This window comes from Henningerozyma blattae, chromosome 5 (assembly GCF_000315915.1).
Source record: "Henningerozyma blattae CBS 6284 chromosome 5, complete genome".
Lineage (NCBI taxonomy): Eukaryota > Fungi > Ascomycota > Saccharomycetes > Saccharomycetales > Saccharomycetaceae > Henningerozyma > Henningerozyma blattae.
In genome coordinates this window covers 57427-85091 of record NC_020189.1, presented here as the reverse complement: position 1 = coordinate 85091, position 27665 = coordinate 57427, and the positions used below count along the sequence as shown (strand labels likewise).

Here is a 27665-nt window from a genome sequence, read left to right as displayed (position 1 = left end):
CCGCGCAAAACTCCGAAGTTACCATTCTCTCCGAATACCTGTATTATATAATCTTTAGGTATAATTGGGTATAATAGACTATAATTAAATTAACGTAGATTCAATGATATAATTTTTGTGATCTTATTTATTGACCCACAACATGATCTGTGACTGAATCTAAGAATAACCTTTTCTTTGTTGGAATTTGTGAAAAGAATAAAATATTATTATTACAATAACTTTCTATACAAGAATGTGGAAATGCCACACAACTAAGGTTACTGTACATTTCTAAAAATCAATATGAATAGATGACCTTTGATACTATTATACATAGTCAAACAATATATATTTATAACCATAACATTTCTTTGCAATATTAGGGAGCTCTTAGTAAAAAAAACACGACTAAAACGGTTAAAACTTGACTTCTATAGTAGTAGTAGATGGATCCGTACATATCAATAATTAACCTGGTATTAGATTATATTACATCTTTTGCGAGGCTTTGATATAATACACAATGTTAATTATGAATATGCTTTCAAATGCCGGGTAACCTGAATCCGGGTTTCCCTAAACATTCTTAACAGCTTTTTGATGATTATAATAATTGCTTTAATTAAATAGGGTCATTTTAGGTAATTTGGAAAATAGTTTGGAATAGAACTAGTTAAAAAAAGAAAAAAATTACCTGTCAATTGCTTAATCTCATATACCTGCTAGATAAAAACTAACAACAGGGCCATTTTTTTATTTTTTATCATACCAAGGAAAAATAATAGCTATGTCCTTCTTAGCAAGCTCAAAAAGTGTCTTAAAGACAAACTCTAGGTGTTTTTTATTAAATCCAAATTCTATTTTATTGAGTAAACATATTAAGAATAATGGAATCCGTACTTATTACTCTGTTTCAAATGACGTAAAAAAATCTGATCACTTAGAACCTTTATTATACGGCAAGGATTCCGCTCAATATAGAATATTAGAAGATGCTGTTCAAAATTCAGTACCAACTTTTGGGTTCACTGAAAGAGCTATTATTAATTCAATTAATAAATTAGGCTATAATTCATCTATGATTTCAGTTCTTGGTTCTTCAAACACTCATAACATATTACATTCTTCTCCTGCGGTATTGGAATTATTAAAGTTCAATTTGGTTTCTAAAAGGTTAAAATTATCTGAAGGAATTGATCCAGAGACAAAAGATTTACCATCCTTAGAATACTTATTATTAAAGAGATTACAAATGGATAAAGCTATCCAATCAAGACTAAATGAAATGATAACGAAATTATCGATTCCAGGCACATTTTTAGCTGAAACATCTATCCCTGAGTTATTTAGACTATCTGATGATATGATTTATTTTTCAAATGAAAAAGATCATCATGATATGGCTTGGTACTCTAAAAGATTAGCTGTTTCTACTACATATATAGCCTCTCAAATATTCATGGCTCAAGATACTTCTGTTGATTGCTATAAGACTTTAGAATTTGCCCAAGATAAATTAAATAAGGTAATGAATTTAGGTGAATATTATAACAATACAGAAGAATTTTTATGGTTCACTTTAATGACAAGTGTTAACATTGTTAAATCACAGCTTGCTAGAAGTTGATCTGATTACTACGTCATTTTCTACTAAAATTTTTTTTCTGTAAATAAAACTAAAAATAAAAAAAAAGAAAATATTTTCAAATAACTAAATATCAACCATTATATAAACATTGAAATTCATACAGTCATACATGACTATGTGTGCTCAATTCTTTTAAAGTTTATGACATTAAATTTTATATAGATATATAAAACTATAAATATATTATATGAATTAAATATTATACATGATGGAAAATCATCAATATTATATTATCTATTTTGCAGATGCAGGTGTTGGGGCTGGAGCAGTAGCCATCAATTCTGATCTTATTTTTTCCATCTCAGCTTGCTTTGCTTTAATATTTTTTTCACAACGGTCAATTTCAGTTTGAATGAATTCTAATCTTTTATCAATATTACTACGTGCTTCGTCTTGTTCAATTGGTAATAACACATTGCCAGTTAATTTGAAAACTTTTGTTTCCTCTTTAAGTTTCTCAAATTCATCATTAACAATTTTATTTTCTTGTAACTGAGTTTCTAATTTTTGTCTTGTTACTATAAATCCTTCTAATTCATTTTGGAAAGTTTGGTATTTAGTTGCTAATTCATTGGACGACATCTTAAAAATGGGATAAATTTGATAGTTATGTGCTTCCTATTCTGGTATTGTGTTTTGTTTTTTATAAATATATATTTTTCATCACAAATTTCAACTTCATATAATTTGGAATTTACAACGATCTACAAAAATCAAAGGTAACCGAAAAGGTCAATATATCAAATATTATAAAGATGAATACAAACAATACACATATTTTTTGCTAATGAAGTGATATTCTAATTTTATTTTAAAATATAATTTCTGCATTGTTATTATTGAATATACAAAAATTTTGAACTGCAACTTTATTTAGTTTCTAATTATAACCTTCAAGCACATATTGGATTTCAATAAGCATTTCAAGATTTCTTTATTTTCTTTACCTAGTGTCTTTATGAATATAGTGAGTTTCTTTTTTTTAAATTGATGAAATTCATCCTAAATTTTCTCTACATACCAGCAATTTTTGCTTATTTATTTTTTAAGTCTGGAAGTATGTAAAGCTTTTTTCACATAGATGACTATTTTCGCTAGTTCATCGATTTTTTTACACCCACAATAATAAAAATTATTACGTGAATTTCTGGAGAAGTAAAAGGTTACATAGGCATACGACCTATTTAAAACACATCCAAATAGCATTACTCGTATTTTATCTTTCTAATAATTTACCTACACAAATTTGCTAATATAATATCTCTAAATTTGTTGCCATGACTATTGATAATGATGAATACACAGCTTATACTAAACGTATTTATAAGCAACATGAAATAAATAAAGCACATCTGGAATCGTTAACTCATCCAGGCTCAAAAGTTACTTTCCCAATAAATCCAACTTATCACCCAGTTCCAGATCCTGACATGAAAGTTTTTTTTTTCGATATTGATAATTGCCTATACAAAAGATCACTAAATATCCATGATTTAATGTATGAGTTAATTCTAGATTATTTTCAGCATCATCTTGAACTAAGTAGGGAAGATGCAAGAGATTTAAATGCTAACTACTATAAAAATTATGGATTAGCTATTAGAGGCTTAGTTAAGCATCATAACATTAATGCGATTGATTATAATGATATGGTTGATGATGCATTACCATTACAAGATATTATAAAGCCTAACTTAAAATTAAGACAACTATTGATCAAGCTAAGAGAGAGTAAAAGATTTGACAAGCTCTGGCTTTTTACTAATGCTTATAAAAACCATGCACTAAGATGCGTTAGATTACTCGGTATTGCTGATATGTTTGACGGGATTACATATTGTAATTATGAGAACTACGATGCAATTATTTGCAAGCCTGATTCACAAGCTTTTGAAATCGCAAAATTACAATCTGGGCTGGGTGATTACCGTAATTGCTGGTTCATTGATGATTCAGGCAATAATATCAAGACTGGGATTTCATTAGGGATGTCAAAATGTATTCATCTAGTAGAGGATACACCAGACGAAATCTTAGGTGAAACACCTAAGGGTTCTATAGTAATTCGAGACATTCTTGATTTGGAATCTGTGTTAGATTCGAAAATTTAAACTCAAAATCCTTACCGAATATCAACCTTCTGCATCTAAAGTCTGTCAAATATATCATTGACTTTTTTCAAGCTATATCCAATTTTTTTGTAATATTATGCATTACAAACTTATCGTCATTAAATATATCTTGATATAGACTTATAAATTTATATACATCAATACATATATATACTGAGAAACATTAAAGCATCTTTATTTTTATTAGTTCTAACTAAAAATATCTATTAAATTCTATAATGATGAATAGTGTTATAAGGTTATGCACGCCACTAGTAAAAGTTCGTATCATATAGTAAATGCCAATCTAATTTGATACCGATAATTTCAACCATAATCATCTTTTATGTTATACAAAACAGCATTAATAAGATCCAATTAATTCGATTGGCTAACTATTTCTTTTAGAACTAGCCGAGCAATATTCGTGAAGAAGTACCAATGTGAATAAGCATGCTATAATCTTCTATCTAATTTATCTTATGCCATGAGGGTTCGAAACTACTTCAGCTGATGGTCATTTTACAAGAGTGTCGTTTATTTCTTTTGAAATTTAGCAGTTATATTATCATTATCATTTCTCTTCCGATAATATTAATCTTAAATGCAAAAGTTAATGATATTAGCTCAATACTTTTTCGAATAATTTTAAAATATTTCGAACTAATGTTAGTTCAACTTCATTCGAATTTTCATCACTAATATCATTAATACAACTTTGAAAATAATCAACATATTTGTTTGAACCAAAGGGAACTAAATTTGAGCCCGAAAGTACTAATATAAAATATAACAAATTTTTATAATTCTTTTCGTCAATTAAATAATTAAACATTTCGATTACTGGATTTTTCTCAACATCTTTTACTTCAACAGAAGTACTAAAAATTAAAGAGATAATTAAATTTTTTGAACTTGGTATAATCCTAATTAATCTATAATGAAGGAAAAAATCGGTTTTATTTACAACTTTAAAATAATTTTTGAAAAATATCTTTGGAGTTATTTTATTGTAAAAGGAAGTACACCAATCATCATCAATTGATAATGACTCATAAAAATTTCTATCTAACAGTAAAGATGGAAAAAATTTTTTAAAATTGATTGGATCAATAATGAAATAATGTCCAATAATAACTTTCATGGTATCAATAGGTTGTAAAATTGATAGAGTATCGTATTTATATTTTAAATCTGAAATATTATAATCTTGGTATAGATATTTAATATTCGTACCAAAGCAGACTAAGAGTTTTTTGAAATCACCGTATTTCAACATAATTTCTTTAGAAGAAAAATTTTCAATATCTTCGAGGATATCTTCATTGAATCTAGAATTTTCAGTAAAAAAGAACCAATCTTTATATTTTCCTGATAAGGTCTCATTAGCTACCATTTCTAAATAGTTATTTGAAATTTCTTTATATTTAATTTGCTTCTTCAATAGGGCTATATTATTCGAATCTGTTCGATATTCATAATCCAAGGCCCTTTTTTTCAAAGTGGTTATATCATCTGAAATATCTCGAAATCTTTTCATTTTCTTACCTAATTCTTCATCAAAATCATCTCCTAAATCTGATTGCTTAATTTCAACTTTACTATCTTTAATAGAAGGCTCATTTTTAATATTATTTCCACCATTTTTATCTAAATCTAAATTCGTGCTTTGTTTATGCTGTGTTATAAGAGAGAAGATTGCATCGCCAGCTAGTGATTCATCAAGAAATTGATTATTATCATGTTCATCATCAGTTGAATCTAATAATGATTCGTATGGGTTTTCCTTAAAATCATTCAGAATAATCAAAGAGTCATCATCATTATCGTCAGTTTGAGAGTCTCTAATAATTTCCATATCACTACCATCTCCACTATCTATCTCAATAATCTCTATCATTCTTGATATAGAACCATGTCTGTATGAAATTTAATTTGAATATTTCTGTTAATTGGGACTGTATCGAACCTGAGATATATTTTTTATTTTTATTATTTTTAACTTATTTTTTTTTTTTATATAACGGAAGCTAGAATATTAGAAATTAAGTAAATACTTGGGCGCGTAAGTAAGCATATATAGGATTTGCCATATTGATTATAATTGTAAATACAGTATTGACTAATTAAAAGTTGTAGTTTTAATTGTGAATGTTAATTATATAAAAAAATTAAATAGTTATGAAGGATAATGTAAAGCAACAACTAACTATTTTGGAGCTGTATTTTTTCTCATTTTCTTTTGCTTAGCAACGGCATAAACAATACCAGATAAGAAACCTAAGAAGATTGAAGAAATAGATAAGAAGTTTCTTGGGGCATCGAAGAAAACTAGACCAGATAATGCGATTGGTAATTTATTCAAAGCACCAACCATCGAGTAAGTGGTTGAAGAAGTAACTCTAACACACCAACCTGAACAGTAAGAGATACCAACTGAAGCTAGACCTGAAATAACCATGGCAGTTAAAGAATCACCACTCAAATTAGTGGCAACGTTAGAAGATGACCAATCTTCAACACAGAAAGAAGATAATAACAAAATTGGTAATGCCAAGACGTTGTTGTAAAACATGGTATCGAAATCTTTGAAGTTAGTTAACTTAATTCTCTTTCTCATGATTAAGACGAATAAAGCAGAAGAGATACAGTTGGTGAACATCCAAATATAACCCATGTTAAAGAAAGATCCTGATTCAGTTAAAGTTTCAGCAGCTTTGGCAGCGATAGCTTGTTGATCACCCCAGGTGGCCACAACAGAAGAGAAAACCATTAATAGGAAAGATGATAATTCCATAGTGGAAACGGAACCACCAAAGAATAAGACTTCACCATAAGCGATCAAAATGATGGTTAGATTCTTAAAGATAGTATAGATTGGGACAGCTAAGAATTGTAAAGCTTTGGAAGAGGTGTAAATCATTAAAACCAATAAGAAAGAAATTGGTAACCAATTCTTAGCATCGGTTTTATTGAAAGGTCTGAATTTAGCATAACCTAAGGATTTCAAAATGATTAATGCTACGGTACAAACCAAAGATTGGACAAATAACATGACGAAATTCATATTGAAATTTTCTAAATTGACGACGAATTTGTTTGTGACAGTCATCAAAATTGATGAGAAACAATATGACAGGATTGAGATTGGACCTGAGTTTGCAATCCCAGTCAAGGCACCAGCATGTTCAGCATGTTTTAATTCGGACATTCTTAACGAAGAGAGATATCTGGTTTGTTATAGGGTATGGGAGGATAAACTAAACAATCGTTGAATAGATCTAATCTCTGTCAAAGAAGTAGGAAAACAGAAAGAAATTCAATACAAAAATATATTAACTTATAAAAATAAAAGGAAATAAGAATTATAAAAAAATAAAGAAAAGAATAGTAATCAAATTTGAATCAAACCAATATATGTCAAAAAAATAATAGAATTAAATCAAGCGTAAAAATAAATTCAAATATAAAAATAAAAACAAAAATACTACGAAAAATACTACGAAAAATACTACGAAAAATACTACGAAAAATACTATGAAAAAAAAAGGAAAGAACAATGAAGGAAATAAAATGGAGTTGAGTAGAGGTAGAATCACCAATAATAGACCCTGCGCTAAGAATGGGAATACATTTATTATATTTATATGGCGAACAGATACCTCTGTATCGAATGAAAAAATAAATAATTGACAGAAAACGACAACGAAAACAACGGCCACCAAGACAGACTGGCTAAGAATTCTAAGCATAGAAAGAACAATTGGAAAGTTACAATCCAACCAATATTAGCCAAGCAACTAAAAGTGAAAGGTTAGGTAACTGATAGTTTTTGAGACTTAGCCAATAGGATATTGAAGATACAAAGAAGTGAAAAAAAAATGGGACGATGGTAACTTAGAGTACGAAACAAAATTGGTGGGTGTTACCCGGCATTTATCACGTGCACGAAATTATGGCGTCGGCACTATTTTGGGTGTACGGATGGCGATAATGGAGGTACGGATGTGTGTTCAGGTTTGTGGATTGTTAGAAGCAAAATAAGCAGAACAAACAATTCAGACTATGGTAGGATGGACGAGTCACTATTGTAGGACTTTGGTTGTGTAAGCAGGACATTATGGCGTGCTGAGTAGCTCAGGTATGTATGATTCATTATTCATTAACAATATACCACTATTAACTCTACACAATGAATGCTGTTTGGATGTTCTGTTGGTATAGATTACTGTGTGATATTACTATTCGATAGAATACTCTCTCATCGCAGGAATCCTTAATTTTTCAATTGAGGAAATACCTTAGTGAAACATAGAGACAGGATCTAGTAAAGAAAGATACAAAAATACATTGATCGCAAGGCGGAAGACACCACAAGAAAGTCGCTAAGTTACATATACTGTATATTCAAATTACACACCACTCCTTTAATTTTTTGACATATCGAGACACCTGCATACAGTTCCTCACTGCTTTCATAGACTTTATATTATTACAATGAGTAGTCTGCGAGATACTACTGTTGGTGATTCATGTAGTTCCAGTAGCAGCAATAGTGACAATGCAAATGATTCTTCTGCTCCTTCAAAGATTGATCTGACAAAATCGGATGAAGATTCTACAAGGAAGTCGTTGACTCATATCCCAATTTTCCAATATAATATCACCAAAGACAAAAATAAAGATGTAAAAGAAAAAGACGAAATGCTTAAACCGAAAGAAACTCAAAAACAACATTCCAAACCCAAAGATCTGTTTATGAATATGCAAACATTTGACTCAGGTTTGGAGGCATTACCTGCAGATTTCGATTTCACTTCTTTACCAGATTTCAAACAATCAGATTTAAAAGATAGGCATACTAATCCTCTAAGTTTTGATCATGAATTTAATCAGCAGAATGGTGAAATTGCCAATTTTTGGAATTTTACAATCGATGATATTCCAGATGACTTAGATCCTTCTTTATTTACACCGACGAATGATATAAATCAAAAATTTAAAGAATATACAAAAGAAACTACAATAGAAAGCTCTAACCTTGACATGATAGATCAAACACAATCAAAAGAAGTGACAAAGTCAATTAGTTCTACTTCAATTAAGAAAAGTTCAACTAGCTTATCGGAAAGAAAATCAACCACACTTTTTGAAGATAAATCTTCAAGATCAGTTACAGTTGAACCAGAAATTAAAAAATTGAAAAAATCAAGTCCTAAAGTTGATGAAGAAAAAATAGATAAAAAAAATGAAGAAGCAGAGGAAGAAGATACTGCAACTAAACCACCTATTCAATGTGAAAATTGTAAAACAGTCACTACTCCTCTTTGGAGAAGAGATCCAAGAGGGAAAACATTATGTAACGCATGTGGTTTATTTCAAAAATTGCACGGCTCAATGAGACCCATATCTTTGAGATCAGATGTCATTAAAAGGAGAAATGCCAAGAAAAGAGTTAAAAAGGACACAAACAACAACAACAACAACAACAATAATAATAATGACTTAAATAATATAACGTCATTAAGGAAACAATCAGGTATTAAATCCAACATGATTCCTAAAAATACTGGAAATAATATTCAATCTAATACTACAAATTTTTCCTTAACAACAAACCCAAACCCAAATTTAATAAATGAGGATGATTTGAATTATTTATCTAATCCAAATTTAAATTTAAATCATTCAATCATCAATCCATTGGCGTCAGAATCAGTTAACATGAATATGAATATTGGAAATTCTTCTAGCTCATTGTTTACAGGTAATAATAATTTAAGGTTAGATTTACCAAATTCAAATGGAAGTAATAATACAAACCCAAATGACTTCCATAATTATAGACAATTTTTACAAAATGATTCAACCTCAGGCTCATATTCTAGTATTCCAATGTCAACTTCCACTACAACGTCTTTAACTGGTAATATCAATCAGATTAGACCAAATATGTTCGGTTATGACATCAGGAGTAATTCTTTTAATAACCAAAATAACACAAGTAGCGATATTAATTTGACTGATTCATCATTACTAGAAACTTCAAGTCTTACAAGAAATGACACTTATACAAAAGATAATTCAAGAATTCCGCATTATTCAAGTACTTCTAATTTACAGCGAGCAAGATATCCATCTCAACATGACCTTCAAAACCAAAATCAAAATCAGCATCCATTTCCAAACCAAAATTCAAATTCAACTTCAAATCAATACAATATGAATATCCAAAATCACTTGCCACAAAGTAATTATCAAAATTCCTATCCAAATACCTTTCAAAACTCTCAGCAACAAAATTTTCAACAGAATTCATATCAGAGTTCTTATCAAAATTCTTATCCAAACTCAAACCAAAATTCATATCAACAAACAAACTATCAAAATTGTCATCAAAATACACAATATCAACAATCAAATGAAATTCAACAATCGTCTTATTACAACGGAAGTGGCCCCAAATATAACCAAATGAATAGTCCTTCTAATAATGGAATACCTCCTAATAATGGCCATTTCCAGAATAATTATGCACCAACTCCAAGTAATTACAGTTATTACAACAATAATTATAATTATAATAATAACAATTTCAATAGTAACAATAACATCATTGATCATAATAGAAATAGTCATAATCATCCCAATCATAACAATATTAACAATATTACCAATATTACCAATATTAACAATAATAATCTTAATAATAACAATAATATTACTAATAATAGTAATAATGCATATATTCCACAACCTAATTATAATTTAGTACGATCAAACAATCATCCTCACCAGAATAATAATAATATTAATAATAATAACAACAACAACAACAATAATAATAATAGTAATAATAACAGTGCCCATATTAATAACAATAATCATACACATGATATTTCAGATATTCATGGAAATAAAGCCAGTTTTGATCTTTTTGATAACGGTCAAGTGGATACACAAAATTCAACTCCTAATTTTATAAACGCTATATCGAATCAAAATCCAAACTATAATGAAATTCCAAGTAATCGACTATCTCAAAGTAATAAAGGCTCGAATAATGTCAATAATAATCTTACTGATAAAAATGGGAACGACAATATTCCCAACAATAGCAACCTTTATCAACCGATGGTGAATAATACTTCTACGACATCTCAAATAGCAGTATCTCCAAACTCTTCTGATCAACGATTTGTTCGTGATGGATCCTTTGATAATGGTAGAGCAGCCTCTACAATAAAGGATTCACCATCTGTTGACTTAGGAGCTAATGGTCTTTCAAGAACAGGGTTATCTTCTAGCACACAAAGTATGCTCTCTGAATCACATAAGGACTCATATAACAAAGAGCCACCTCAACAAACTACAGAGAATTTTGATTGGCTAAACTTTGGTCTTTAGACTGCCCACCTTATTTTTCCATATTCACATTGATATCCATGATGCCTCTCTTCCTAAGCCACCTTGATAAAATTTTTTTTCTGTATGAAAAAATCAAACAAACAAAAGGCATAGTCTTTAAAATATTCATTTCAAACTACTCTACGTCATTTACCTAATATCTAATGTCAAACCATATACATATTTCAGGTTGTAATTTCTACTTTATCAGCATAAATAATTTCTATATAACAATAACTAAACATTCAATCTTCATTTATATCACCTGTAGGTGAGAACCTGAGATTATTCTATCCAAACTTACCTATTAATAAGCATTCTAGAAGAGCTTGCTAATTTATTTCTCTAGTTTCCTATTTCTATGCTTTTACCCAAAATATAATGCCTGCTTATTATAACAATTGGCTGTAAAAATGTCTTTAATAATGGCTTAATTTCAAGAATGACACCTTAAAAATTCTCCAAAGCTGCGGATTTACTAATAAGGAAATTACCGACAGTTTAGGAAACCTGGAAAAGTTTCAAAATTTGATGAGAATACAAAATCATTTCAACACTATTGATAGGACGTCTCAAGAAGTGTCCAGGATTACTGAATCAACAAGTGTATTATTGCCCTTAGGTATTCTAGGAACTGGCTGTAAAAAAACTAAGGGAAAACTGCTGAAAGTAGTAAGGCGATGTTAGGGGCAATGCAGTTGTCAGCGAAATTTTTCACTTAGATTTGATCGGTACTTTCTGCTTATAAAAATTTTTTCAGTTTTATAAAAGATCTGGAATGTGGACAATTTCTAAACTATAAAAGCAACTTAGTTTCTCTGCCATTTAAACTTAATCTTAATAACTTATACTACAGTCTACACACTAAATCAAAACCACAACCTATTATAAACCATTGAAAAATGTCTGAAACTCAAGGTAAGCCAATTAAATGTTTAGCTGCTGTTGCATACAAGGCAGCAGAACCATTAACTGTTGAAGAAATTATCGTGGAACCTCCAGAAGCTCACGAAGTTCGTATTAAAATTACTCACACCGCTGTTTGCCATACTGATGCATACACTTTATCTGGGGTTGATCCAGAAGGTGCTTTCCCATGTGTGCTGGGTCATGAAGGTTCTGGGATTGTAGAATCAGTAGGTGAAGGCGTTTCATCGGTTAAAGTTGGTGACCATGTAATTGCCCTATACACTGCTGAATGTGGTGTTTGTAAGTTCTGTAAGTCTGGCAAAACAAATTTATGTGGCTCTGTTAGAGAAACCCAAGGTAAAGGTGTTATGCCAGATGGTACTTCAAGATTCAAGAATTTAAAAGGCGAATCTCTATTACATTTTATGGGTTGTTCAACTTTCTCTCAGTATACTGTTGTTGCAGATGTTTCTGTTGTGGCAATCAATAAAACTGCACCATTACAATCTGTTTGTTTACTAGGTTGCGGTGTTACTACAGGATATGGTGCTGCTATTAAAACGGCCAATGTTCAGAAAAATGATACTGTAGCAGTCTTTGGCGCAGGAACTGTTGGACTAAGTGTTGTCCAAGGTGCTCAAGCCCGTGGCGCTTCTAAAATCATTATGGTTGACGTTAATTCTAAGAAAGAAACATATAGTAGACAATTTGGTGCTACTGATTTTATAAATCCTATGACTGATTTAAAACCAGGTGAAACAATTGTCAGCAAACTAGTTGAAATGACCGATGGTGGTCTTGATCATACTTTCGATTGTACAGGTAACGTTAAAGTCATGCGTGATGCTCTTGAATGCTGTCATAAAGGTTGGGGCCAATCCATTATTATTGGTGTAGCTGCAGCAGGTCAAGAAATTTCAACTAGACCTTTCCAATTAGTCACTGGGAGAGTATGGAAAGGGTCTGCCTTTGGTGGTGTTAAAGGTCGTTCTGAAATGGGTGGGTTGATTGAATCTTACCAAAAAGGTGACTTAAAAGTTGATCAATTTATTACCAATAAAAGACCATTTACTGAAATCAATGCTGCCTTCGAAGATTTACATCATGGTGACTGCTTACGTACCGTTTTAGATTTAGAAAAATAAAAAGAAAAAAATTGTAAAGAATTTAAGCACCAAACACAATAAATTTGAACTAGCCTAATTTCCATTTTAATTTAAAGTAAAAGCTTCATTGTTTTGTTTTTTTTTTTTTTTTGAATTTTTTTCTTTACCTTTTTATTTTTTTTTAAATATATTTATATATTCCTTACCTTTTATTTAATTAATTTAATAGTATATTGAAATTTCAAGCCATACTATTCATAAATCTATGCGTAAAGCGTAATATTCTTTTTCCTTTACGATGATATATATTTATCCCAGAAACAGTTCATCTTAATTATATGATTTATTTAATATCGTTGTCCCTTATTTGAGAATTACGCGCTTCGGGATTTTGATACTCACTGATTTCGCTTAAACGCATTTACGAAGTAGAAAAAGAACAAGCTATTTTATAAATTGTAGTAAATTTTTCAACATTATTTACTAATAAATAATTTAATTACGGTGTGAATCATACCATTAATACACAAGTTAATATTACCATCATTATTATAAAACAATGGGTTACGAACAATTATTTGTATGTACGGTCTACAGTTCCCAATTCTATGGCTACAATTTCAAGAACTACTAAAAATTGCAGTTTTACTAACAATGTATCTCATCAATTCCAAATTGCTTTAAACATTCCTTTCTACAGAGAGAATATTCTCAATCTACACCTATTTCTCCATCATATAAATTAGAATCACAACCAACCTATGCTATAATAGCTTGTATTTTGGCAGTATTATTTATTTCATTAGGTTTAACTATTTCTAGTTCTAAATCAAACTTTGCTGTAAAACTCATCCTTTATACAACTGTTTCTGCTCTGGGCAGTTTATTTTGTGGCTTAAGTGCCGTGTTTGCTTCTAATTCATTCGGTGTATACGTGTGATAACATCCCTTTTATTTTATACCAGAATAATTTATTAAATTTAATTAGGTTTGAGAAGCTCGCATATTTCAGATATTCTCTTTATTAATGGAAGCTAATACTATTTAAGTTTTCTTTCTACATACCTACTTTTTATATGCCATTCTATTATTAATTTCCCTAGTACGTACATCCTATATAGAAATGCCTAATTCTAAAATAAAAAAAAAGATAAAATTTCGTTACTCATTAAACTTTAAGTGTATTCTTATGTAATTATTAAAATGTTTTCTATATTATTGCCCAATTCACATACTGGACAACATTTATGGGATTAACGAAATTGCATGTACTATTACTAAGTATATATAAATTTCTTTATGTGAACCCTTTACAAAAGAGTGATTCGAGTGAGATGAAAAACAAACAAACATTGAGCATATATAATTAAGGACCTTACAATAAAAAACATTTTTCGAATAAACATTTTTTAATGCGTCGTCAGCTCAATATATCTTCATCTAAATTTAATAATTTGAAATATTTGTTTTTACTTGTATTTGAATAATCAACATTTTGTAATGTCAATATCATACCACGAGTATAATCTACAAGATCCCCCAAAACACAAGAGTTCACTCTATGCAAATATTGTAAAATACTTTCGTTTATCATTCTAAATAATCTATCATGTAGATACTCTGATGACAAATATATCGTAACTTCCTCTGGAGCTTCTGTGAGAGGATTTTCGTAGGCTAATAAAGAAGATATATTAATCAGCTCCTTTTGAAATTTATTTCTATATTTTTCCTTCACAGTTTTATTATGGACAAATTCTTGTGTTAGAACTTGCCCCTCATTGATCACTTGATTGATAGTAAACTTTTTCTCTGGAATACCTTTGATCATCATAATATATTCTGCCTTTCTCAGTTCAAAATACAAATCAATATTTTTGATTAATAACTGGGGGAGATTTTTATTAATGCATTCAATACATTTCGAAATATTTTTCTCATTAATTAACCTTCTCAATTCTTGTCTGATCCTTAAATTATTCTCTTCAGCAATGATTTGTCTCTCATTATGGTTAATAGCCTCCAATTCTTTTCTATTATCTTCTAAATCTAAGGCTTCTTTCTTCAAATCCGTCAAAAACCCTTTGGCAACGTCAATTAAACCCTCATGGATTAAATAATCATTGATCATAGTATTTAGTGTCCCCAATAAAGATCCATCACCAGCTTGTAAGTTATTGATCTTATCCGTGTTAGGCTTTCTTAAAATGTTCGACTCCTCATCATATCTAAACTCCTTAACAACAAATTCATTTTCGTTTAAAGTATTTGAAATATTAACATTATTTGATAATCTATTACTTGAATAAGTAGAATCATTACCATTTGAAATTTGTCCATTAGAAGTAATATCTTCATCATCACTACTTATCATATTTTGATCAACATTCCTTTCATCATTATTATCATCATCAGCCTCATCACTAGTATCCATAAAATCATCAACACTTCTAATCGTATCATTATTATTGTCAGGATTAACTGAGTCATCCTCCTCTTCCCCCTCGTCTTCTGTGGAATGCTTTCTTCTTGTATTGGCACCTTTTTGTTTCTTTTTATTTTTTGGTAGATCATTTTTTGTAGCATACTCATTTAAAATATCAGGGGTATCGACAGTTTGAAAAATATGTTTATAGCAAATTGCTTTCCATTCATCTTGATAACCATCAATATCAAAAGCAAATTCTTCAAACATACCAAAGTTAGTTTTGACTGAGGAGCCTGACTTTAAAGCAATATACGGGATAAAATTACAGTCATGGCAATCATCGAAAGCAGTTCCTAACATAACACCATTTCTGGTAAAAAACAAGGTACCATTGACATAGTTTATACCGCAACCAATAATATCGTGACAGCCATAAGGTTTAGAATAATCTTTTGATTCAGAGCCTGCTACTAGCTTACCATCGATTCCACAATATCCCATAAAATCTTCATCCAACTCTTTAGTGGAAGTCTCATCGCTATGTTCTATATAATTGTTTGGAATTTCCATAGTAGCTTCTACTTCCAAGAAAGAGCTTCTTCTTACACTTTGTGGAGTTGAGATGATATGACCTGTACGATTTGACATTTGGTTGATATTTGTTGATTGTCCACGAATATTCGATGATCGTATAGAGCCTGCACCTATTATTCCTTCATTATTAAATGCAGTACCTTCAATAGAATAAATTTCAGAAGAATTTATTGAGCCAATTGGAGCGCCAGATAAGTCATCTGAGTTTATGCTTGTTTTATCAGACCAATATTTATATCCTACTATGATATTACTAGCAGGATTATTTGGTTTATTTGTATTTAATACCTCGATTTCATAATAATAGATACCCAATTTATTGGAAGGAATAAAGTGGTTTGCCCAAGTGACAGAGTATTCATCCTTTTTATTGGCATTATGCATTGAGGATCTTAGTCTGTTTAATGAGGAATGATTAGAATTGCTACTACTGCCATTATCATGTACTGGATCGAAATTAGAATTAGGACTAACGTTCATTCCAGACAACGAAGAAGTATTTTCTGATATCGAAGAATTTGAATATGGCTGAACATTGATATTAGATGGATCATTAGTTGAGTGATTTGAAAATTTTGATTCGACTGTCAGTTTAGAAAAACCATCATCTGACAATTTTAATCTGTCATAGAATGGAGATACCCATTTATATGGTAAGAAATATCCAATTTTTTGATAAAAATGGTGCGGATAGGGATTTTCCTTTTGTTTTTTCATAGTTTCATTAATAGTTAACTCTACATCTTCACTATTATTTGACCCGCTAAAATTTGATCGATTAGAAATAGAATTCAAAGATTTATTTACTTGTGAATTTTCGAAGTTTGTTGAAGTTGAAATTCTTCCTTTTTTAAATTGACGAGAAAGATTCGAACTTTCATCAGTTGTATGAGAGTGAGAATATGAATTAGAAGCTACAGATTCTGCAACATTATTATCATTATCTCCATTTAGAGTTATTTGAGTTTGATTTGTGCTTTCTGTTTCCATTTCTATATCATTCTCAGAATTTTCAATTTGTAATTGTTCAATATCATCATTAACGCTAGTATCAATTTCTACTTGGATATTACCTACATCATCTTCACTCATACTACTGTTCTCTGAACCTTCACTGTCCTCTTCTTCATCAACATCAATATCCTCCTCCTCCTCCTCATCATCATCATCATCATCATCATCATCCATAATTTGTTCATCATCATCTTCATCGCCTTCCGTATTATTATTATGTCTTCTTTGATATTCTGTTAATATATCTATTTCTGATTTAACCTTTTGAGACATATCAATATCATCTTTTAAATCATCAGTGATTAAATTATTTGATAGGTTAAAGCTTAAATTCATATTCCCGGGATAAAAATATTTATAAACTTCAATTAGATAATTATCATTTATCGAATCAAAAGAAAGTGTGCCAATAACATTCAATTGATTTAATCTTCTCCATAATTTTTTTTTCAATTCTGTATTCAATTTGCCATTAAAATTTTGAAAATTCTTATTATTATTATAAAGAAAGTTATTATTAGACAGATTATTAGTTTCATGAAGCTTTTTCATCGTTATTAAATCATTTTGGTTTAAATTATTGATTGATGAAGTTATGTATGATAAATCATCATTCAACAATGAAGTATCTGAAAGGTCTAAATTATTTTTAAACAATGATCTATTATCCAAATATATCATCCATAAATAATAAGATACTGGTTGGCTTAATAGATATTTAGGGAATAATAATTCCATAAATTTATGATCAATATTATCAATTGGAGCAGAAGTCATTTTAAAATGTATTTTTTAGATGTATATTTTATGTGTTTTTTATTTTTATTTTTTTGGAGTTTGAAAATATAAATAGATCGATGGATATTAGATAAGTAGTATGTGTTACTGATATTTGATATGCAACTATAAATGCTTAATAACAATTGGTAATGCAGTTAATATAAGTCAAAACCTGGAAAATGCCTTATAATTAATGTAAAAAAAGAGGGGAGACAAAAAGAGAAAACCGAAAACGAATGCAATATCAGATGTAATAAATTCTTTATCTCTGTTGTTATTTCTCTTTTCTATTCTAGTATTAGTTCTCTTAATAAGTAAAAGGATATGAAATAAGTTTCCTATACCTGTAACTTTAAAAGGTTAATTATATTTTAAAATATTTAACAAAATTTCTGCAATTATATAATAAGAGGTATTAGCAAGTCAATCAATTAATCCGGTAATTTTCTAATCTTGACTAGAAAATTCGCTCCCCTTATTTTTTAACTGTGATCAGATGGCACGTGATGTTTCGTAGTAAATGATAAGTTATGATGTAAATCATGATAATAAAAAAAATAACAATAAAATTTAGAACCGTTGAAGATTTTATTAGAACTAATATATATATATATGAGATCATTATATACAGTCATGTAAAGGAGTGGGTCGGAGTATTCTATTAAAAGTTAAAGAAGCACAACAAAACCTCCTAAAATATGCAGAGTGTAAATAAACTATTACAAAAACATGCAATTCAAAAATATGCTATCTTTAAGTCAATAGCATATGAAAAATAACATACGTTGTAATGTTGATGTTATGGATTAAGAATTTCAATATTATTGTTTATTTTTAATGCGTAATAACCGTTGAGTGTATATTACGACTTTTATTAGATTAAGAATCTTGAATTAAAGAAAAAAAGGATAAAATATAAACGAACTTTTTTTTTAAAATTCTCTAATATCTGTAGTGGTCAGCCTTGAATGGACCTTCTTCTGGGATACCTAAGTATTCAGATTGAACAGGGGTCAATTTAGTTAATTGAACACCTAATTTTTCCAAATGGAACTTGGCGACAGCTTCATCTAAGATCTTTGGTAAGACATGAACACCAACAGAGAATGGACCAGTCTTTTCGAATTCAACAAAGTTCTTTCTGAATTCTTTATCATCGGCTTTGAATAAAGCAATTTGAGCCAAGACTTGGTTGGAGAAAGAACAAGACATGACAAAAGAAGAGTGACCAGTGGCACAACCCAAGTTGACTAATCTACCGTTAGCCAACAAGATGACGTGTCTACCAGAAGACAACAAGTAACGGTCGACTTGTGGTTTGATGTTGATACATTCTTTGGCGTTAGCCTTTAACCAAGCAACATCGATTTCGATATCGAAATGACCAATGTTACAGACAATAGCATCTTCTGGCATGTTTAAGAAATGCTTACCGTTGATGATATCTCTACAACCGGTAGTGGTGACAAAGACCTGACCAACAGTGGAGGCTTCATCCATGGTGGAGACTTGGTAACCTTCCATAGCGGCTTGTAAAGCATTGATTGGATCGATTTCAGTGACGATAACACGAGCACCCATACCTCTCAAAGCAGCAGCACAACCCTTACCGACATCACCGTAACCGGCAACAACAGCAACTTTACCGGCCAACATGACATCGGTGGCTCTCTTGATACCATCGACCAAAGATTCTCTACAACCGTATAAGTTGTCGAATTTAGATTTGGTGACAGAGTCGTTAACGTTGATGGCTGGAACCTTTAATTTGTTTTCCTTCATCATTCTGTATAAGTGGTGGACACCAGTGGTGGTTTCTTCAGATAAACCGAAACAACCTTCCAACATTTCTGGGTGTTTTTCATGGACTAAAGAGGTCAAATCACCACCATCATCCAAGATCAAATTCAATTTCTTACCATCCTTGAAAGCGAATAGTTGTTGTTCAATGCACCACAAGTATTCTTCTTCAGTTTCACCTTTCCAGGCAAAGACTGGAACACCAGAGGCAGCAATGGCAGCAGCAGCGTGGTCTTGAGTAGAGTAAATGTTACAAGAAGTCCAAGTAACTTCAGCACCCAAAGCAACCAAAGTTTCGATCAAAACAGCGGTTTGAATGGTCATGTGCAAACAACCGGCAATTCTGGCACCTTTTAATGGTTGAACACCAGCATAAGCCCTTCTAATTGCCATCAACCCTGGCATTTCATGTTCGGCTAATTCAATTTCCTTTCTACCAAAGGCAGCCAAGGAGATATCAGCAATCTTATAGTTTTGAGCTGGAGCAGACATTATTGTTGGTTAATATTGATGAGGTAATGTTAAAGAACAAGACAAAGAAAATACCAAGACAAGATAGAAAGTTTTACACAAGCCGGCAGGAATGGAAGTAACATAGAAACGAGTGCTAGCTCTTTGCTTTATATAGTCCTGAGACTGGACTGGAGTACCTCAATATACGAGACATGAAGGAACCTTGGAAATACCTCAGATCTCATCGAACCAAATGGAATAGAGTGAATGAACAAATTTACCAAATTGAATAAAATTGAATAAAATTGAAACAATATGAAAATTGAACTGAAATTACTACTTGAAAAAAGTATGGTTATTGTGAACGTAATTAAGCTTGTGAAAATTTTAACAAATGTTCCTGTGTGGTGTACTGAAGTCAGCTGCTTTTCTTCTTTTACGGTGTCCGTTCAGGTAATTAGTCTTCGGCCGATTGCACGGCTCTTTTCCGAGCCACCACACGGCATCGCGCGGCACAAAAAAGAAAAGAGAAGAAAAGAAAAACCCGAAGCTGTGGTGGAAAAAAAATAGACAAAACGCGTTTGGATATTCGGACAAATCGGGAAAAGGTACAGGGTTATCGGGAATTTATAGCAGGGTTTGTGGGGTTGGTTTAGCCAAATATGGTAACTCCGGATTCATTATGTATATATTCACGTGTATATATTCAGGGTTACAAAGGGTTGTTAATAGTAAAAGGGCAAGTGCATATTAAGGTGGAATGCATATGGAAAAGGTCAAATGCAAATATATATATATATATATATATATATATATATATATATATATAATCATGATAAGTGATGGGCTCTTGTAACGATAAGAGGTATAAATAACTAAGTAGGATTCTCATACTCCTGAGGATCCTCTTCTATCTCATTTTCAATTTCGTCAATTTCAGGTTGCTCAATTGCAATGGTCTCCTTCGTTGTTTCATCTAGTTCAGGTGATTCTATTGTTAAAGTTTCCTCTAACGTTTCTTCTTGCATTTTTGGTTCTTCTTGTGTAATGGTACTTTCGATCTCGTCTACCATCTCGTTTTGTATCTTGGATTCCTCCTGTCTAATGGAATCTTCTATTTCTTGCTGTTTTCTTTCTTGAACTTCACGTTCATATCTCTCCAATTCTTGTCTTTCGCTACTTATACGATTTTCTTCCGATATGGCTTCTTCTTGTTTCTTGGCAATGCTTTCTAATCTTTCCTTTTCCAGTCTTTCGGATTCTTTAGAATTTAAACTCAATTGTTCTTGTAATTCACTTTGTTGAAATTCACTTTGCTTTTTTTCAGACTGAATTCGTTGATTCTCTATGATTTGATCTATAGTATTTTCTTGTTCTTCTAGCATTTTAGAGCGTTGAGATTCATACTCTCTTTGTTTAGATAATTCTCTTTCACGTTCGACTTTCTCTTTTTCTAATTTCAATCTCATTAATCTTTCTTCCAATTCTTTATTTTCTTTTTCAATCTTGGCCATTTCTCTCATCTTTTCTTCTCTTTCACGTAATTCAAAGGATACATTACTTCTTGCTCTTAAGATATGTAAATATTCCTTGGTTTCATAAACAATCAAATCAATTTCATTTTGATATGATTTTAAAAATTCTTCGATAATTTCTATATCTGGTTCATATCTAACTAGATCGTCACGATGCTTGATTAATTCCTTTTTAACTTTTACAAATTTACTCCAATTATTATGGAAAAAATCTTTGTCATTTTCAATTTCAATATCGTCAATAGAACTATCTTCAATATACAATTCGTCATCATCATCATTGACTTGAGCCGGATCGTGGATATTTAAGTTGGAACTAATGATATCAAAATATGCCATTCTCTTGGACCATTCAGTAATCATAATATCACCCCATTCTTCAAACATATCAACATAGTCTTCATGCATATCGAACACTTCTTTTTGAACCTCTTTAATTAAATCCAATAATGTGTCATTAATTTCATCAATTTTATTCTTTATAAGTATCTTTGTAGTATCAAATATTGAGGCAATCTTTTGTCTTGTAATATATTGAGCCAATTGAGTCTTGCCAGTTCTATCGAAATATATGATTTCACCACTAGAATTATTAACCTCACAGGTACAATTAATGTCCTGGATAGTCTTTACAATCTTAGAAAATTCTATCTGTGATAATGCTGTTAAATTTTCCATTAAATAAATCAATTCAGGATCAACTGTTTCAATTTTTAATTTCATCATTTCATCCACATCCTTATTAAATATTTTTAAAATATTCTCGGATTTTCTATTAATTGAATTATACCATAGTTCGAATTCTTGTTGAATAGATTCTTGATCAGGTAAGTTAACAGTTAACCCTACCGGTTTATCATAATTATGATTATTTAAGTTGATCACATCATTCGCGAGTAAATGGGTTTCCACATTTATATTTTTATTATTTTTATCTTCATCATTATCAAGAATAATTTCGATTTCTTTATCATTTATATTAATTGTTGATGTAACAAATGTGTCCAGAGAAGTACCTGTCGATAATAAAGATAAAGAAGCAGAAGGTTGAGTTAATAATAAAGAAGCAGTTGTGGAAGAAGACAGGTTTTCTCTTATGGAAGAATACATTTCAGTGGCAATTAAATAATCTTGTTGAATAAATTGAATTTTTTCTTTTAAAAAAAAATAAATCTTAAAACAAAGATATTTAATACTAAATATTAGTTCTTCCAAAAATTGAATTAACCATTTTTCATTTGCTTTAGAGGAATTACAATTTAATCCTGTCTTACTTAATAGGTCCTTTACAAACATTTCATGTTGTAACCAGAAATTTACGCACTTAATTTGGATTGGGATTATATTTAAATTGTAATATAATTTTAGTTTAATTTGAATTTGATAATAAATCTCATGAAGCTTATCCCAATCTATATGATTGGATATCTTTTGTAAAATTGGTTTAATTGGAAGGATAATATGTTCATAGGACCAATCCCTTATTTGGACTAGGACTACCTTATCAACTTCAGTTGACATGCCATCTTCTCCAAGAAAAGTATTGTTATTAGGGAATTGGAATGCGGGGGAGATTTCTCTTCGATAAATAGAAGAATGTCTCTCAAAATATTGATGCCAAGACGAGACTGACGAAATATCACAAAGTAAACTAGTATTATCTACTCCACCTTTGTGATCTGAAGCTGGACATTTATAATTTTGCCAATATAAGGCCCATAGTGTGAACAACAGTGTTAATTTGTAAAAAGCTCTCATTAGTAGGTATATTTTCGTTAATGTTTGTAATGCTTTATAAATAAACAGTTAATTGTCTATGCTACAATTCCTTTTTTCGTGGCTACTTATTTAATTTTTTTCCTGTTTTTTTTTATATTACTTTTCCTCTCACAAATCCTGTTTCCTTTGAGATATCTTACTTATCAAAAAATACTAAAATCTTGTTCTTAATACGTAGGGGTCTCCTTCTCCAAATGGCAATCTCTAAAAATATTTTGCGGAAAATTACAGGATCGTCACGTGCTCAATTTTATAGAATTCCATCCCGTGATAGACGTCCGAGTTATTCCGAGATTTGCAACCATTGTGTTTTTACCAGGTTCATTTTTTTTATTTTTTTAATTTTCCATGGCACTAAGAAAAGCGAAAATTGCCCATTACCTTTTGGAGATTAACGACAACGACAGAAACAGAATTGCGCAAAATTGTTAATAAGATAAACGTAATTTTAAAACAAGACAGTGTAGGTTATTTAAAACAGGTCAAGTTTACATACTGGAACTATTATAAGCGTATTTACAGAGAAACAACCGTAAAAAAATAGATTAAGGTGTGTGCGTGTGTTTTTTGTATCTGTCTTCTACGGTGTTTGTTCCAAGATAGTTATCTACTATTGTATTATTGTATTGAAGATTATTACAATTGATTTTCGTATAAGTATTTTAGTAATTGGAATTTTCCTCTGTTTTATTGTATTAAAGCATAAAATAGTCTAAAAAAAGTATAATATTAGTTTTCACACGCTTAAAACCATTATTATTCCTTTTTTTTGTAATATATTATGTCCAACTTCTGGCCATTTGGGCAACCATGGAATAATGGTAATAATACCAATATTAATAACATTAATAGATTGTTAGACGAGTATCATCAATTGGTGAATGATTTAGAGATTCAAGGTAAACTGCAAGGTTTGATGCTGAAGAACTCGAATAAGAAATATAAGGAAAATCATAACGATGAGAACGATAATAATATAAATGAAATTAGTAATGAGATTAGTAACTCATCGAGTGATAGTTTGATTATATCCAAAGAAAAAGATAATATAGCATCACAAGGTGTTACTAATGAAACTAACACAGTTATAAATAATAATAGAGAAATTATTGATAATACTAATAATAATAACAATCGTGATAATGTTGCTGATAATGGTAATATCAGCAATGACAACAGTAATAATAATAATAATAGTAATAATGCTTTTAATGAAAATAACGATACTACTACTACAACCAATGATAATAATGATAACGATAACAACGACACCAACGATACTAATGACATATCAACAATAGAGATAACTCATATAGATTCTATTGTTAATTTGCAACAGCTTGATCATTCGTTTATAGATAATGTACTTAACGAACCGGAATTATTGAATGAATTAAATAGACAAAACAATCTACTATTGGATTTCATTTGTTTGGGTTTTTTTTATGATGAAACCTCTAAAACTATGATAAATAATATAGATTATTTGCTAACAGAATTATTAGTATCAATTAAAAATATCTCAGCAGATCAAAATAATGATAGTGGTATAACTAATAATCGTAACAATAAATCTGCAAATGATGATCCATCCCTTGATGGTGATAATATAACTGATAGCAAGGAAAAGGATAGCACCCATGCTTCAGTTGACTTAACCGCCAATTCTTTGCAAGACGATGAAATAATCAATTCTTCCAAAATAAATCCTAATGATAACAATTATAGTAATTCAGATTTAAAATTATCAGATTTAGAACCAAATTCTATATCAAATTCGAATGATAATAATGCAACCTATGAGAATGATGATATTACAACTAATAATAGCAATACTATTTCACCTTCTGTTTCTTCTTCTATCTCGTCATTAATTGAAGAGCCACCATATCCTAAATATTTAAATAGAGCTACCATAATATCGGAGATTTTTTCTTTAAATATTTGGCTAATAACTGATAGTGTGGTAAAAAATAGTCAATATTTAGCAAAAGTTTGGTCAATTTTAAATTTTATTAATATTAATAATAATAAAAACAATTCTCCACTAATTTCTATCTTTTTAAAGATTAATCAAAATTTGTTGTTTACCAATCAAGAATTTTACCTCAATTTTATTAAGCTAAATTTAAACTTTACAAATATTTTGTTGAAATTTATTAAAATTTCTCCATTAATAGATTTTTTCATTAAATGTATCTCCACTGATAAAGTTGAAACCCCAACAGGTATTATTGATCTATTATATAATCAGAATTTTATACCAAAATGTTTGAAATTTTTTGATAATAAAAAGTTTTCGGCTGATATTCAAAACTCAATTGGTGATCTTCTTAAGGCACTAATTACTATATCATCAAACACTCCCTTGGATGATATGTCTATTGGTCCGAATATTTTAACAAGACAAATGGTTTTGCCAAATACTATAGATAAATTTATTAATATCATCCTATATTATAAAGGAAATTCTTTAAACGTTATTATTTCTATTGTAATTGAATTGATTAGAAAAAATAATTCGGATTATGATCAAATTAATCTTTTGAATACAACTATAAAATCATATCCTCCAACAAATAGGGATCCAATTTACTTAGGCTTTTTGTTAAAGAAATTTTCTCTTATTTTACCAGAATTAACATCATTAATCAGAAATGATAACATAGACAGTGTCACAAAATCTACTATTATTTTAAAGAATCAATTGAATGAAGATTATAAACCTCTGGGATTTGAAAAATTTAAAATTATTGAATTGATCGCTGAACTATTACATTGTTCAAATATGGGACTGATGAATTCGAAGAAAGTTGAAAAAATTATTAAAGTAAGACATATTATCCGGAAAAAGATATTAAAGCAGATACGATTGGATTATAATAAAGTTCATTGTACTAATACAGATGATTTACTTCTAGCAATTAATAACTTATCATTAGATGATATAAGGGATGGAGATGGTATGATTAAGTCAACTTCTAAGCTAAATATAACTACATTTGATGAAGGCTTACAACAAATGGTAAGCAATACTTCAAGAGATGAATACACCTGTGCATCTGACGTCGACAATACTAAACTTAATTCACTTAATGATAATGAATCTTCTAATGATATTAATGATAATATGACACCTAATACTAATGATGATGGCAGTGCACAAAACTTTAGTTTAGATGATGATGGAATAAGTGGCATTAGTGATTTAGACGAAGAGCAGCTTAAAAATATTGAAAATATCGATGAGGATTTGATAAAAGATGATGATATTGATGAAAGCTTTGAAATTCCATACATCAATGATAACCAGAATTCAAAATTAAGGAAAAATTCAACTATTGGGGATTTATTTAAAATCAGTTTATATGATTCTAGGTTTATTATCATATCTATTAAATCATTTCTAACAAATCCTTGGAATAATTTTTGGCACAATGTAATATTCGATATTATACATCAAATTTTCAATGGTAGAATGGACTTCACTTATAATTCATTCCTAGTATATTCCTTATTTGATTTGAATGGCTCATTTAAATTTATTCCTAATGTTAATGAAAATAGCAATTCTGTAAAATCTGAAGTCCCAAATAATACATTGAGTGAAGAATGTAATTTTTCGATTATTAATGATTTTATATTAAAAGGCTATAAAGACTCCTATCAATTTTTCAAAAAAACGAATATGAATTTGGGTTATATGGGACACTTAGTTTTAATTGCTGAAGAGGTTGTGAAATTTTCAAAGTTATATAAAGTGGAACTAATTTCTCCGACTATTAACGATATATTACAAGAAGAAATCTGGCAATCATACACGGACAATATTTTAAATGAAACAAGGATAATGTATTCAAAGATATTAGGTGGAGGCACCTTTATTGACGATGGAAATGGTAATATCATACCACAGATGGTCGATCCTAATACAGACTCTTCACAACCAGATGACGATGGTAATAATAACATACTTGGCAATAATTTGAATGATCAAACTCAAGAGAAGGAATTATCATTTTCAACAGAATTAAATTTACATAAAATGATTGGTAACAAACTACTGCATGAAACTCAATTGTAATCTTAATATGCATTTTTTTTTTTTGACTTTATAAA

General features: G+C 29.9%; 12 protein-coding genes across 12 annotated transcripts; 6 read left to right on the top strand and 6 right to left on the bottom strand.

The window, feature by feature from the left end:
• Nucleotides 1-769: 769 nt before the first annotated feature.
• COQ9 (ubiquinone biosynthesis protein COQ9) lies at nucleotides 770-1609 on the top strand (the record flags this gene model as incomplete). Its single annotated transcript, XM_004180577.1, has 1 exon — nucleotides 770-1609. The coding sequence occupies one exon, from the start codon at nucleotides 770-772 to the stop codon at nucleotides 1607-1609; it is 840 nt and encodes a 279-aa protein (XP_004180625.1).
• Nucleotides 1610-1864: 255 nt separating this feature from the next.
• Nucleotides 1865-2212, bottom strand: YKE2 (tubulin-binding prefolding complex subunit YKE2; the record flags this gene model as incomplete). The annotated part of the gene is made up of 1 exon (XM_004180576.1): nucleotides 1865-2212. The coding sequence occupies one exon, from the start codon at nucleotides 2210-2212 to the stop codon at nucleotides 1865-1867; it is 348 nt and encodes a 115-aa protein (XP_004180624.1).
• Nucleotides 2213-2907: 695 nt separating this feature from the next.
• Nucleotides 2908-3741, top strand: SDT1 (nucleotidase; the record flags this gene model as incomplete). Its single annotated transcript, XM_004180575.1, has 1 exon — nucleotides 2908-3741. The coding sequence occupies one exon, from the start codon at nucleotides 2908-2910 to the stop codon at nucleotides 3739-3741; it is 834 nt and encodes a 277-aa protein (XP_004180623.1).
• A 622-nt stretch (nucleotides 3742-4363) lies between these two features.
• On the bottom strand, nucleotides 4364-5641 carry KRE29 (Smc5-Smc6 complex subunit KRE29; the record flags this gene model as incomplete). Its single annotated transcript, XM_004180574.1, has 1 exon — nucleotides 4364-5641. The coding sequence occupies one exon, from the start codon at nucleotides 5639-5641 to the stop codon at nucleotides 4364-4366; it is 1278 nt and encodes a 425-aa protein (XP_004180622.1).
• A 309-nt stretch (nucleotides 5642-5950) lies between these two features.
• VRG4 (GDP-mannose transporter) lies at nucleotides 5951-6952 on the bottom strand (the record flags this gene model as incomplete). The annotated part of the gene is made up of 1 exon (XM_004180573.1): nucleotides 5951-6952. The coding sequence occupies one exon, from the start codon at nucleotides 6950-6952 to the stop codon at nucleotides 5951-5953; it is 1002 nt and encodes a 333-aa protein (XP_004180621.1).
• A 1286-nt stretch (nucleotides 6953-8238) lies between these two features.
• Nucleotides 8239-11148, top strand: TBLA0E00400 (GATA-type transcription factor; the record flags this gene model as incomplete). Its single annotated transcript, XM_004180572.1, has 1 exon — nucleotides 8239-11148. The coding sequence occupies one exon, from the start codon at nucleotides 8239-8241 to the stop codon at nucleotides 11146-11148; it is 2910 nt and encodes a 969-aa protein (XP_004180620.1).
• Nucleotides 11149-12050: 902 nt separating this feature from the next.
• Nucleotides 12051-13202, top strand: SFA1 (bifunctional alcohol dehydrogenase/S-(hydroxymethyl)glutathione dehydrogenase; the record flags this gene model as incomplete). The annotated part of the gene is made up of 1 exon (XM_004180571.1): nucleotides 12051-13202. The coding sequence occupies one exon, from the start codon at nucleotides 12051-12053 to the stop codon at nucleotides 13200-13202; it is 1152 nt and encodes a 383-aa protein (XP_004180619.1).
• A 520-nt stretch (nucleotides 13203-13722) lies between these two features.
• On the top strand, nucleotides 13723-14103 carry OST5 (dolichyl-diphosphooligosaccharide--protein glycotransferase subunit; the record flags this gene model as incomplete). The annotated part of the gene is made up of 2 exons (XM_004180570.1): nucleotides 13723-13743; nucleotides 13864-14103. The coding sequence occupies 2 exons, from the start codon at nucleotides 13723-13725 to the stop codon at nucleotides 14101-14103; spliced, it is 261 nt and encodes an 86-aa protein (XP_004180618.1).
• Nucleotides 14104-14583: 480 nt separating this feature from the next.
• VID30 (glucose-induced degradation complex subunit VID30) lies at nucleotides 14584-17976 on the bottom strand (the record flags this gene model as incomplete). Its single annotated transcript, XM_004180569.1, has 1 exon — nucleotides 14584-17976. One exon carries the CDS (start codon nucleotides 17974-17976, stop codon nucleotides 14584-14586), a length of 3393 nt encoding a protein of 1130 aa, XP_004180617.1.
• Nucleotides 17977-18921: 945 nt separating this feature from the next.
• On the bottom strand, nucleotides 18922-20271 carry SAH1 (adenosylhomocysteinase; the record flags this gene model as incomplete). The annotated part of the gene is made up of 1 exon (XM_004180568.1): nucleotides 18922-20271. One exon carries the CDS (start codon nucleotides 20269-20271, stop codon nucleotides 18922-18924), a length of 1350 nt encoding a protein of 449 aa, XP_004180616.1.
• An 836-nt stretch (nucleotides 20272-21107) lies between these two features.
• TBLA0E00350 (uncharacterized protein) lies at nucleotides 21108-23525 on the bottom strand (the record flags this gene model as incomplete). Its single annotated transcript, XM_004180567.1, has 1 exon — nucleotides 21108-23525. The coding sequence occupies one exon, from the start codon at nucleotides 23523-23525 to the stop codon at nucleotides 21108-21110; it is 2418 nt and encodes an 805-aa protein (XP_004180615.1).
• An 802-nt stretch (nucleotides 23526-24327) lies between these two features.
• Nucleotides 24328-27630, top strand: SAP4 (Sap4p; the record flags this gene model as incomplete). The annotated part of the gene is made up of 1 exon (XM_004180566.1): nucleotides 24328-27630. One exon carries the CDS (start codon nucleotides 24328-24330, stop codon nucleotides 27628-27630), a length of 3303 nt encoding a protein of 1100 aa, XP_004180614.1.
• Between the last annotated feature and the right edge of the window lie 35 nt (nucleotides 27631-27665).